The sequence below is a fragment of the Nyctereutes procyonoides genome, unplaced genomic scaffold (assembly GCF_905146905.1).
Source record: "Nyctereutes procyonoides isolate TBG_1078 unplaced genomic scaffold, NYPRO_anot_genome, whole genome shotgun sequence".
Taxonomy (NCBI): domain Eukaryota; kingdom Metazoa; phylum Chordata; class Mammalia; order Carnivora; family Canidae; genus Nyctereutes; species Nyctereutes procyonoides.
This window is the reverse complement of record NW_026575020.1, coordinates 60,828,568-60,840,761: the sequence shown is the minus strand read 5'-3', so window position 1 is coordinate 60,840,761 and position 12,194 is coordinate 60,828,568. Positions and strand designations below refer to the sequence as shown.

The 12,194-nt window shown below is 59.3% G+C and overlaps 1 protein-coding gene across 3 annotated transcripts in view; it reads right to left on the bottom strand.

The window, feature by feature from the left end:
• TBCD (tubulin folding cofactor D) overlaps positions 1-12,194 on the bottom strand; it is a 111,487-nt gene that overhangs the window by 7,173 nt on the left and 92,120 nt on the right. For all 3 annotated transcript variants that reach the window (XM_055322159.1, XM_055322166.1, XM_055322174.1), the window contains exons 16-17: positions 6,310-6,339; positions 3,897-3,982 (exon numbers count right to left, since the gene is read on the bottom strand). In XM_055322159.1, the coding sequence (XP_055178134.1) occupies positions 3,897-3,982; positions 6,310-6,339 (116 nt within the window). The remainder of the gene's footprint in view (positions 1-3,896; positions 3,983-6,309; positions 6,340-12,194) is intronic.

The window sequence follows — 12,194 nt, the reverse complement described above, 5'->3', positions numbered from 1 at the left end:
AGCTGCTCCCACATATTGCCCAAGCCTGCGCGCCATCCACAGCCCCCATCACGGGCTCAGCCATCGGCCACGTGTGCTACCTGGAGGCTGAGAGACACAGTGGGCGGCACGGAGGGCCGAGAAGGGGGAAACACTTGGAATTACCCGGATCCTGGGTGGGCACGTGTGTGCATGTGCACGGGGTGAATGCGGTGCTGTGTGAACATGTGTGCGCTACAAGGTGCTGGACTGGGGGGACGGGCACAAAAGTGTGTGTTCTGGATGTGAAAGAAAGCAGAGACTTCTCCAGAGGTGAGGGAGACGGAGAGACCCTCCAACGGTGACAAAAGACGTAAAGTCAGAAGGAAAAACAGAAGAACCAGGACAGTGGATAAGCGGTCAGAGAGGAACCCAGATGTGACCCCTGGGAGGACCCCATCACCGAAGGGCCCCTGGGACTGCCAGCATCCACGACCGATGGCCGCACAGGAGGAGACAGACAGACGCCAGCCACCTGAGCTCTCGTTGAGCTCGGGACCCGGCGACAGCTGACCAAGGGGGAGACACACGCCCGGAACCAGCACCCGGTGCACAGCGCTCCCCGAGCTGCAGAGTCTGCACAGAGGCCACGTGCAGAGCCCCCGGCGGGGGGGGGGGGGGGGTCAGCAGACGGCGGCAGGCCAGTGGGAGCCGGGCCACGCGGCAGCTGAGGGGATCGGCAGCAGGAGGAGCCCTTGAGGGCTATTAGGGACACGAGTGACAGAACTAGGTCACCAAGCAGATGCAGACAAGGAGGCAGGAGGAGAAGCAAAACGGAGCTGACTGTGTGGGCGGCAGCCGTTCGCGGAGCTAGGAGGCAGTGAGGAGGCAGTTTGCTCTGAGGGCTCCTAAGTTAGAAGAGGTCCTATGACAGGAATCGGCAAATTACTGGAAAGCAAAATACGACAAATGGGGTTTCGAGAAGGGTGCACGGGATCGCAGATGTCAGAAACCCACCGAGGAAACTTCCAGCAGCAAGACAGGCCAACAGAGCCAGCGACCATGGGTCATGTCCCAACAGGAGCAGCCCCGTGTTCACGCGCTGACGTCAAAGGGGCTTCAGCAACCAGCCACCGGCGGACGAGGGACAGGCCGGGCGACAGCAGAACTCAGGAACGCGGGACGCCAGGACGCAAGCAAAGGCTCCACGTGACTCTGTCCACACCGGTTCCAGAAAAGGCAGACTCCGGGCCTGGGAGGCGAGTCCAGGTGCCAGGGCCGGGGCACGTGGGGCCGTCGGGGCCAGGGGGCGCGTCCTGCATGACCATATGGTGCTGCCCACTCATGGCCAAAACTCACATTTTAAGTTGGGGACTCTTCCTATATAGAAATTATGTGTAAAATAGTCGTATAAAATAACAATCGGACAAAAATAAACGTGACTTTTTTAAAGGTTTACTCTCAGGAATACACAGGTGACTGTAAGCAAAAGACAAGAGACAGAAAGAAAACATTTGCAGACCGTTTATCTGAAAAGGGGCTCATATCCACAACAGGTAAAGAATTCTGAAATTCTCAATAGGAAGAAAACTAACCCAATAAACAGGCAAAAAATTTATCAAAGGAGCCCCTGAAAGACGCTCCAAGTCCTCAGTCGTGAGGAAAACAGCAGCAAGCCTCCTGCCCGCCCGCCAGAACGGCTGTGACGGGAGCACGGGGAACGGGAGCACGGGCCGCCGGGAGCACGGGGAACAGGAGCACGGGGAACGGGAGCACGGGGAACAGGAGCGCCGTCCTGGAAATCTGCCCGCAGGCTCCTAACAGCTGGGCTCTGGCTGTTCCAGGCCCAGGCGCCCAGCAAGCGGAGCACTTGTCCGCAGGCAGGCGTGCGCGTGGCGTCAGCGCTGCGCACTGTGGAGCAGCCAGACCCGGAGGCACCCAGCGGCCCCTGCCCAGGCGGACGGGCCGATGAGCCGGATCCGCAGCGGAGCACTGGGCTGCAGAACAAATCCTCAACACGCAGCAAGTGACGGGAGCAGCACAGAGCGCGTTCCGTGGGGCCCACGCACCACCTAGGAAGGCAAAGCACCCCAGCGGCCGGCAGGCCGGGGCCACTGGGGGAGGCCGGGACCTGGGTGCCCCGCCCCGGCGTGCTGACACATCAGAACGTGACACGGGCGGGGTCCCCGCGCCCAGGACGGTAACCAAGCTGCCCAAGTGAACGCGAAGGCGGCGGGCCTGCGGGCACGACCACCAACAGCCTCCGCGGGCCGCCGGTCCAGCCTGTGCAGAGCTCTCATCTCCAGAGGAACCCCGGCCGCCCCCCGCCCCCGGGGGACCTGACCCCCCCCTTCCAGCTGCCGAAGTGCAGGCCCCTCCAACCACGTCCCACGACACAGGACGATGCAAACCCTCGCGTTGGCTCCGAGGCCCCGCACGACGCCCAAGCTGGGCCCTTCTGGCCCTGGATTGTCTCCCGGGCTGCCCCCCTCAGCACAGTCCCCTCCCCTCCCCCTGGACCCCTTCCCCAGTCCAGGCGGACAGCAGGACCCTGGGTGTGCGCCCTGCCCTGGCCCCAGGAGCCCCGTCCCACGACCACCGGACTGTGTCCTCACCGACCACCCCTTGTCCACACTAAGACGCCAAAGGCGCCGTCAGAACACGCCCGGCGCAGGATCAAGTTTTGCCAAACATCTCTATGCCACGCACACAGCTGTGACATCGATAAGTCTTAGATCAGCTTAGAAACCCTAGCGACAGGGAAAACACAGCAAGGCTAAAAACTGGGCATTAATGTTACCCAAGAAGCTCCAGGAAAAGGGGTAAATTCTCCACATTAAAATATATGTTCAGGGATCCCTGGGTGGCGCAGCGGTTTAGCGCCTGCCTTTGGCCCAGGGCGCGATCCTGGAGACCCGGGATCGAATCCCACGTCGGGCTCCTGGTGCATGGAGCCTGCTTCTCCCTCTGCCTGTGTCTCTGCCTCTCTCTCTCTCTCTCTCTGTGACTATCATAAATAAATAAAAATTTAAAAAAAAATTTAAACTATATGTTCAACTACCAACAAAGAAAACGGGATGATGGCAGGAAAGAACTGGTTAAGGCCCAGGAGGCCAGTAGACGTCCAGACGAGACGGAGAGGACGCTAAAAACAGGGTGTTTAGTCAAAGCGTCTTTGAGAAAGAGGGCAAACGCTACATTTTTAAAAGACTGTGCGTGCTGGTCATGGAGAAACGTAATTCCTGCACGGTCTGCCCGGGTGCGCAGAGAATCTCTCCCGAGGACGGAGAGTGGTTCACGCGTGTCCGAGGTGACAAAGCAGAGCAGCACGCCATTCCCGCGTGGGCGCCGCCGCGAGGACTCAGGCAGCGAGGCCACGAAGCCCACAGGACCAGTGTGACGCGGGGCCCGCGGCGCTGGGGGCGATGCTACGTATTAACCCAGGACCTGGTTTCTCTAACTCTTCTTACTCGCGTCTCAGAAACAACCCAGAGACCTTCAACTTGGGAAACATGATTTTACTGGAAAAAAAAAAAAACAGGACAGACACACGGTCCCTTCTAAGCCGCGTCGGCCTGGCTGGCGGCCGCAGGAAGTAGGGAGCGCGGAGGCGGCGCCCACACAGCAGGACGGGCTGGGAGGAGGCGAGGAGCAGACACAGAGCTGCGGCCTAGACACGTACCCCCCCCCCCAAGGGCCGCCCAGACCTGCCCACGCCCCTTGTCCCTTTGGATTAGTTTGCATTTTCTAGGGTTTTACATAAAAAGAATCCCGCACTAGGCACCGGGCCTCATCAGCAGGAAACACAAATTTCGGTCACATAGATTACATTTACTCTTAGGGGACTTTCCAGGGGGAAGAGAGAAAATTGCGGAGGCTTTTCTGACATCGGCATCACAGGGAAATATTACATTTTTTGACAAACATTAGAGACTTACCTTATAACCAGGAAACAGTTAGCTCTGTTGCCAACAGCAAAGTAGTCCGCTGCGGTCAAAATGTCGATTCCATGGGGGAAAGTGCCCTAATCACAGAGTCAAGAGGAAGAAGAGCACAGAAATGACACAAATGAGGGGAGGCCTTTCTAGGGGAAGCGCCGCCACACCCACACCCACACCCACACCCGCTCACGCCCACGCCCACGCCAGGCACGCTGGGGACCAACAGCACACGGCTCCCTGGCCGCCCATCTCATGCTGGACACTGCACTACTATGACATGAACCACTCAAAAATATTTAATTTTTTTTTTCAAGCAACTCAAACGTTTTCAACTTTAAAATGTTTTAAGAGACTTTCTTTACACCCACACCGTAAAAAATAAAAATAAAAAATCAGGTTTCAACAGTGAGTCCCATCTCGTTCGATGGGCGTCCCAGACACCGCGTGTCTTTCAAACAGGCTTGCAGGACCCTGCACAGGGGTGTGTCGGCGCCGCGTGTGCACTTCACGTCTGCGTGTGACATTCTGGGAATTCTCGCCAACACGCCACCACCACCCATCCTGTCGGGGAGCTTGCGTGCCCTCCCCCGAGTGTCCCTCTTTGCTTCGGCGGGTTCCCATCCTTCCTCTGCAACGTTCCCCCCGAGCCGCAGGACACTGCCGCGGGCAGGGCTGGTGCCCTGGCCCCCACCAGGCTCCACCTCCTTCAAAGTCCGTGTCTCTTAGCCAGCTGCCCGGCTCCCCGACGCCCGTGCTGCGTGCACGCTGCTCATGCGTAACATCGTGCAGGGGGGTGGGGAGGCTGAGGGGACACCCCCTGGAAGACTGGCTCCTGGCTGGTCCTCCAAACCTAGACCGTGGTTAGAGGCCTTTCCTCCCCGACGGTCCATCCAAACTGAGTGTCCCCCCACCAAATGGGACACGGGAACAGCCCAGAGCCCCGAGCACCCTGCGCCTGGGACAGGCCTGGCTCTCCCCCAGTGGCTGGAAGCCAGGGGTGGGGAGACGCCTCCTTCCCCTGGGCTCTGGGCTCTGACGCTGGGGTGTCCGGAGCCCCTCGGCTCAGCTTCCAGCGGGTTCCCTGGCTACGACGCCTGCCCACCTACCCCCTATGCTTCCAAGTTCCTTCCCGTCCAGCCCCCTCCTTGGCCCGAGCAGCACTCCTTCGGGAGCTCTCCACACTGGCGGCCCCGACACCCCAAAGCTTGTTCTCTTCGGAGGTGGGCCGTCTCTTCCTAGGGAGCCTCTATCATCTATGTGTCCAGGGCCCCCCCAGGTGGCACCAAGGACACTGGTCTCAGCCACCTTCAAGCCAGGGAAGAAAGGGAGAGACCCTGAGGAGACAGGTGCTAGAGGACGATGAAACCACCGCCGCCCTGCAGGGAGCTGGGGAAGCCAGCCTGGACGGCCGCCCGGGACCCATTCTGGGAGCACCTCCCACCAAGAACCACATGTCTCCCCTGCAGAAGCAGGTCAGCCCTCACCCTGGCCCCTGGGAGCACGACAATGGAACCAGGAGACCGTGGACCCCGCGTGCAGAAGGACCCTCACGGTGGGCACAGGGGGCGCCTGCAGGCATTCTCCTCCCAAACACCCCAACGTCAAGTCTTCCCTCGCGGAGGCCTGCCCTTCCTCAAGGGGCCCCCCTCGGGGCCTGCAGCCTGACTACTGACCCCCCAAGTCCCAGACGCCCGTCACCGTCTCCCCTTGTCCCCCACCCAGCCCCGTCTGCTGATAGCCTTGCCCACAGTGCACATCCCTCCAGCACAGTGCTTCCTGCAGGGGCTTTGACCAGAGCTCAGCTCAGTGTTCGCCCAACATGACCTGCTCCCGTCTACTCTTCCCCAGGCCAGCCACACGTCCCAGCGTGGCCACCGGCATACACGGTGTGAATGACCCGGTGACAAGGGCCACACCACCCAGCCAAGGCTGACCAGCCAGGAGAGGCTGGGGCCTGGGGGCACGACGGTGCTGGGGAGCACACGGAGAGGCCACAGGATCAGCGGCTTCCGGAAGCTGGCTCCGACACAACACAGCATGGGCAGGATCATGCCTCCGTCCCTCAGGAGCCGGGCTCCTCCCCCCACATCCCTCCCGCCCCACAGGCAACTGCTAAAATCGGGTGGCAACGCATAAGGTGCTGACCTGACGTGGGTGTGCGTGAAATCACTTACACGTTTGGGTTTCCCATAAAACAGAGCACTGTTTAAAACTTGTGCCGACTCTCCCCTGGATAACATCCCGAGTGGGTCTGTGACCAGACGGCACCGAGTCAACACAAGCTCATCCTAGGTAAATTCCGTACCCACATCCGACAGTGCGAGGAGATACCACGTCTGTAGCTTTCAGTATTTCTACTGCTAAAGCGACAGGAAGTTTTAGGAATGAAGATTTCAAGAAGTGGCCATACCTGTCTTCCCACATTCTCCTGGAAAGCGGCCTAAGGAGAAGAAGAACAAACAGAGCAGGTGAGTTAGGTTTGCACTTTGCTAAACATCAGGAGAGAAATTCAAAACAAATGCCATGCAGCACAAACGACCCATGGCTTTATTTTTTTAGATAAAAGTCTGCATTGTTAGCCGATCAGAGCGCCAAGGGTAGCTGTCATTCTGTCTCTAGGTCCTGGTGCTTTTTCAAACCACTTGATTAGTTGATTAGTTTATAAAATCAGACACATCCTGAAAAGTGCCCTTTGGAAGTGGACGCTGAGCTGCTCGCAGAAGCCGAATCCAAGGCTCCAGACAGAGGCGTGAGAACGGAGTCCAACATGGAACCCTTGTCCTGGGAACTCGGGGGCAGCAGCTCGCAACCCCACCCCACCCCACCCCCGGGGCCTGCCCCAGGGCCGTCACGGACAAGCCCCGCCGACACAGGCCCAGAGCTCCAAATATTCACTTAAACCCAATAAAGTGTCTTTAGGCGCTTACTGGACAAAGCCCGTTGACTTCCCCAGTAGTTCCCATCCCATGTCTCCACCTGCCCTGGGACGTGTGACAGCCAGGCCAGGCCGTCTGAGCGGTGACAACAGGCAGCACCTCCTTCCCGTCCGCCACCCAGCCGGTGCCCAGAGCAGCAGGGCTCAGAAACCAGGGCGGCCCCGGGGGAGCACCCTGCCGGCGAGGCGGCCCCTTCCCTGGAGCCGAGCCTCTGGGGCCGGTTCCCGCTGCACACGCAGGGCGCCGCCAGGGAGCACACGCAGGGGTGTGGAAGGGACTGGAGAACCAGAGATCGCGGGCAGGTCCCACAGAGGATCAGAACCGGGGTCGTCCCCAGGAACCAGCAGACGGGCCCTCCCGCGGCTTTCAAACCAGGAAAGAGACCCGATTTTCACTTGGTAGCATATTGAGCCTTATGCAACAAATTTATTAAAGAAATTAAGAAACCAACCAAAAGGCAACGGAAATAAGATATAATGTCGATTTACGTAACAAGCAAAATTTAGGAACATATTTACCAGTCTGATGACATCAAAAAGGCAAAAAATAAAAAAATTTTAAAAAATTAAAAAAGCAAAAAATAATACAAGATTTATGTGGAAACACAGAGCCCTGGAACAGATGCAGCAGGCTTGAAGAAGAGGGGAAGGACCGCAGGCCCCAGCACGGGTGAGGTCAGCACGTGGGCGAAGACAGGCACCGCAGGGTGCAGCACGACAGAAAAGCAGAGAACCTCACCTCTAGGACGGAGGCCAGGCCCTGAATTCTGAGAGGGGGCACCAAACCACAGCCCGCGTAAGAAAGAACTGACAAACGGGTCACACCAAACGTTAAGACTCCTGCTCTGGGGATCCCCGGTGGCTCAGCGGTTTGGCGCCCGCCTTTGGCCCAGGGCGCGATCCTGGAGACCCGGGATCGAGTCCCACGTCGAGCTCCCTGCATGGAGCCTGCTTCTCCCTCTGCCTATGTCTCTGCCTCTCTCACTCTCTCTGTGACTATCATGAATAAATAAATAAAATCTAAAAAAAAAAAAAGACTCCTGCTCTGTGCAGCACCGTGTCCTGGGGACAGAAGCCACAGCCCGGGAGCAGGGCCCGCAGGCCACGCGCCAGCGAGGGCAGCACCTCGCTTCGGGAGCAGAACCACCCACACTCGGCCCTGCACACGCCAGCCAGTGAGGAAACAGGCCAAAGGCTCCAAGAGATGGTGCGAGGAAGTGAGGCACAGAACCACAGCGAGGTGCTCGCCACCAGAGGAAGGCAACAGGACGGCGCAGGAGGCATCACCGCACCCTGATCGGACCACGTGGCAACCCCACAGAGGCTGGCAGGGCCGCGGGGGATGGGATCCCCGACAGGTGGGGGGAAGGTGCGGCAGCGAGCCTCCACACGGGGCTACACGGGCACCCACCGTCCACCTGCCACGCCACTCCCAGCGTTTGGCCAAGAAAAAGAAGTTATGTCCACGCAAAAGCCCGGACATGACTGTTCACGGCAGCTTAAATTTTTTTTTTTAAGATTTTATTTATTTACTCACGAGAGACACAGAGAGAGGCAGAGACACAGGCAGAGGGAGAAGCAGGCTCCACCCTGGGAGCCCGACGAGGGACTCGATCCTGGGACCCCAGGGTCACGCCCTGAGCTCCCGGCCCAGCCAGAGCCTGGGTGGACCCGCGGGGAACCGCCAGCCCGAAGGGTCACTTGTGGCAGGACTTCCTCCTTGCAACACGGAGCGGAAAGGCAGGCGGTAGGACCACAGGGGCTGAAGGGCCGCACACCGTTCAGCTAACTGGGCTTCAAGGAGATTCCGTGTAACTGCGATGAACCAGGCCCCCGGCCCCCGGCCCCCCCGCCCCGGCCTCCGGCCCCCCCAGCCCACTGGCCGCCCAGCCCCCGACCCCCAGCCCCCAGCGCCCGTGCCGCTGGCTCCGCTCCAACAGAGCGGCGAGCACTGAACAGCTCCGTAAGGGTGAGCGGTTGCGGATTCGCTAACATGCCAGTTACCCCGTAGGCCCCCTCCCGGCCTGCGTGAGGACCGCAGCTCGAGGCCCGGCGGGGGCAGGGGGCCCCGGGGGGCTGGCAGCGCACAGGCCCAGGCCCTCCTGACCTCGGCCAGGAGCGCCCCTTACCCCGGCACCGAGGGCGTGAAACCTGAGCACAAACAGGCGCCGGAGGGAGCACAGCAAGCCTTGGTCTGAGCTCCACAGTAAGAGAACTCCACGTTGTCACCTCCTCGGTCCCAGGTGTCCAAGCGCGCTTCCAACACGTGCCTCTCTGACCCTCAGCTTTCATTCGGAACCTGCTGGGTCGGCCGGCGTACCGGGATGACGCCCAACACAGAGAATCCCCTGCAAATTTTGAAGGATTATAGTCCTAACTTGAAAAACAAGAGGACTTCTGGGTTTTCTCACCTCTTTCTCGGGGTTTATAAAGGCATCACTGCTTTAATTTTACCACTGCTTCCCATTAAAATGCTGGCTTTACGGTAAACAAAAAAAGAAAACGTAAAAGCTACTTTCTAACCTCAGATTTCACAAAAATCATCATCGTGTTTGAAAGCGTGAATATGTTCCTGGGTGACCATCAGGGCAGAGACGTGAAGGCCCCTCATGGAGTCACGGGACTCCTACTGACGCTCCAGAAACAGAACTGCATCAACACAGAGGAAACTAGCTCTGCTGGCAAACTTCCCCTGGAGAGAAAATTCTGAAGGGCCAGAGCCCAGGACCTCCTGTGTCACACTGTCTCAGGGTGCAGAGGGCAGGCAGGCACGTCCAGGGGCAGCGGACGCTCCGCCCGAGCTCCCGCACGCGAGGCAGGGCCCACGGCCAGGCACCTGTGCTGCCGGGGACACGGGACAGCGCACGGGGGGAGCACAAGCGGCTGCACCTGACGACTCCCGACGGAGAAGTCCCTTCACTAGAAAAACACACGGGCTGAGGGAAGTGAGTTAGGAACGTGCTTGCGAAGAAACAAAACAGGCCCGGATGGGTTCACCGGTGATTCCCAGCAAACATTTAAAGTAGAAACAAACTAAGAGCCAGCTTTATTTTTAGAGACTTTATTCATTTAAGAGAGCAAGTAGGGCAGCCCGGGGGGCTCAGCGGTTCAGCGCCGCCTTCAGCCCGGGGCGTGATCCTAGGGTCCTGGGATCGAGTCCCACGTCGGGCTCCCTGCATGGAGCCTGCTTCTCCCTCTGCCTGTGTCTCTGCCTCTCTCTGTGTCTCTCATGAAGAAATAAATAAAATTAAATTAAATTAAAAAAGAGAGAGCAAGCAAGAGCAAGTGAGCGAGAGCAAGTGAGCTCCATCCCAGGACCCCAGGGTCATGACCTGAGCCACTCAGAGCAATCTTTTAAGACTTCTACAAAATACAAGAGGTAGAAACACAATTCCCTCCGTGGGGCCACATTACCCTGATTCCAAAGCCACACAGAAACGTCCCTTACAAACAGACTCAAAACTCCGGCAAACTGTGTGCAGCAGCACGTGAAAGAGGACAGGACAAGTGGGATTTCTCCTGGGAATGCAAGGTTGGCTCAATACCTGCAAAACCGATGAGCAGGACACAACACATTGACAGAAAAAAAGCACAAAATCACACGAGCATCTCACAATCAAACATCCACTCGGGATGTAATCAAACAACACAAAACCCTTCACAACAAGCCAGCAGAACCTCTCGACCTGCTAGAGCCTGTTTACAAAGGCTTTTCCAGTTGACAGCGAAAGCCGGCACATCCCCGGACGGACGCCAAGGCGGCCCCCGCGGCCCCCACGTCGGCTCAGCACGGTGCCTGCCCCCCTGCACCAGCACACTTAGGCAAGAAAAAGAAATAAAAGGCATCAAGACTGGAAAGGAAACGGTAAACTCTTCTTCAACTTTTCTTTTCCTCACAGATGACAAGATCCTGCACGCAGAGCCGTAAGGAGCCCACACGCACCAGGAGTGAGGTGAAGGCCCTGCCGTGCCCCACTGACCACCCCACCGTGGAGCCGCCAGCCCCACAGGAACCGCAAGGAAACACCCAGGAACTGGGTCCCCCAGGCCCGCAGGTGGTGCCAGGGGCCCTAGGAAGCACGGCCTTGAAAACAGACCCCCGGGCGTGGGAACAGAAGACACAGCCACGGCCGAGTTCCCCTCTCAGGGACTGGGCACATGGGTCCCTCACCTGGGTGGTCCCACCCCTGCCCCACCTGCGCCAGGTACTTCCCTGGCTCCCAGCCACTCCAGCCTGCACCGTCCCAGCTTGAGTGTGACACGAACAATCCCCAAACGTGTCCCCAGAGCAGGTGGGAGCAGGCCCAGCACGACACGGATCCTCCAAATCCCACATTCCCAGCAGACCCTCACCTGCCGAAGGCCGTCTGAGCGCACCTAGGTGTCCTGGCATCGAGTGGTAGCTGTCACCTCTGACCCAGCCTGACCCAAGGGGAGCTGCTGGCCTGCGCCCTCTCTCACCAGTCAGTCTCCTCCGCGGCCACACTGGGTGCTTGCTCTCAGTCCTTCTAGCAGACACCCCCTGCTCCTCCTCTGTCTCACCAACTCCCACGGGCTCCAGCTGGACCAGGTCGAGGGGCACAGATGCCTCGTCCGCCCTCCCTCCAGCACCTGGAAGCATGGCTGCTGCCCGTGGGGGACCTAGAATCAGCTTCAGCCCCCAAGTGTGTGGGCAGAGCCATCTGGAGCAAGGCCCTCCTAGGCTCACCATCCTGTTCTCTGTCCCACCTCTGGGCCGGGAAGACCTGGCTCCCCGTGGTGTGGAAGGGGCCCCCAGGGCAAGGCGGGCAGCTCTCCCCACGCCCCAGCTCAGGGCCGCCAATCCACCCAGAGGACACACTCAGGTCCCCTATGACACAGGGCTCACTGAATCCCTCCCAGGCCCCCGCGCCTCTCAGGCCAGACCCTCCTCCTGCAAAGACCGGAGCTCATCCAGGACCAGGGCCCTCCTGGCTTCACCCCCTGGTCTCCCCCATAGTCCTCAGAGCACGGCCTTTCTGCCCATGTCCATCCCCCCCTTCCTGACACGGAGGCCCCTCCACCACCAGGCTCGGCAGCTGAAGGTACGCCTGGTCCCACAGCAGCCCACGTGTGAGCCTGACCTATGCGACTGACCAACAGCAACACAGCCCTGTGTGCGGCCGGGACACAGCCATGGACACCACCAGCAAGTGTGCCACGGACACGACCTGGCAGCCGTCGGTCGTGTCTGCCAGCATCTGCAGGAACCCCCGAAGCAGAGCTCGGGGCCACAGCCCAGCTCTGGGGAGGAGCAGCGGGACGTCGTGCAGACTCCCGGTCAGTGCCCCTCGAAGCAACGGCGCAGCCTCCTGAGAGCTCTTCGCACACAGAATCCGCCC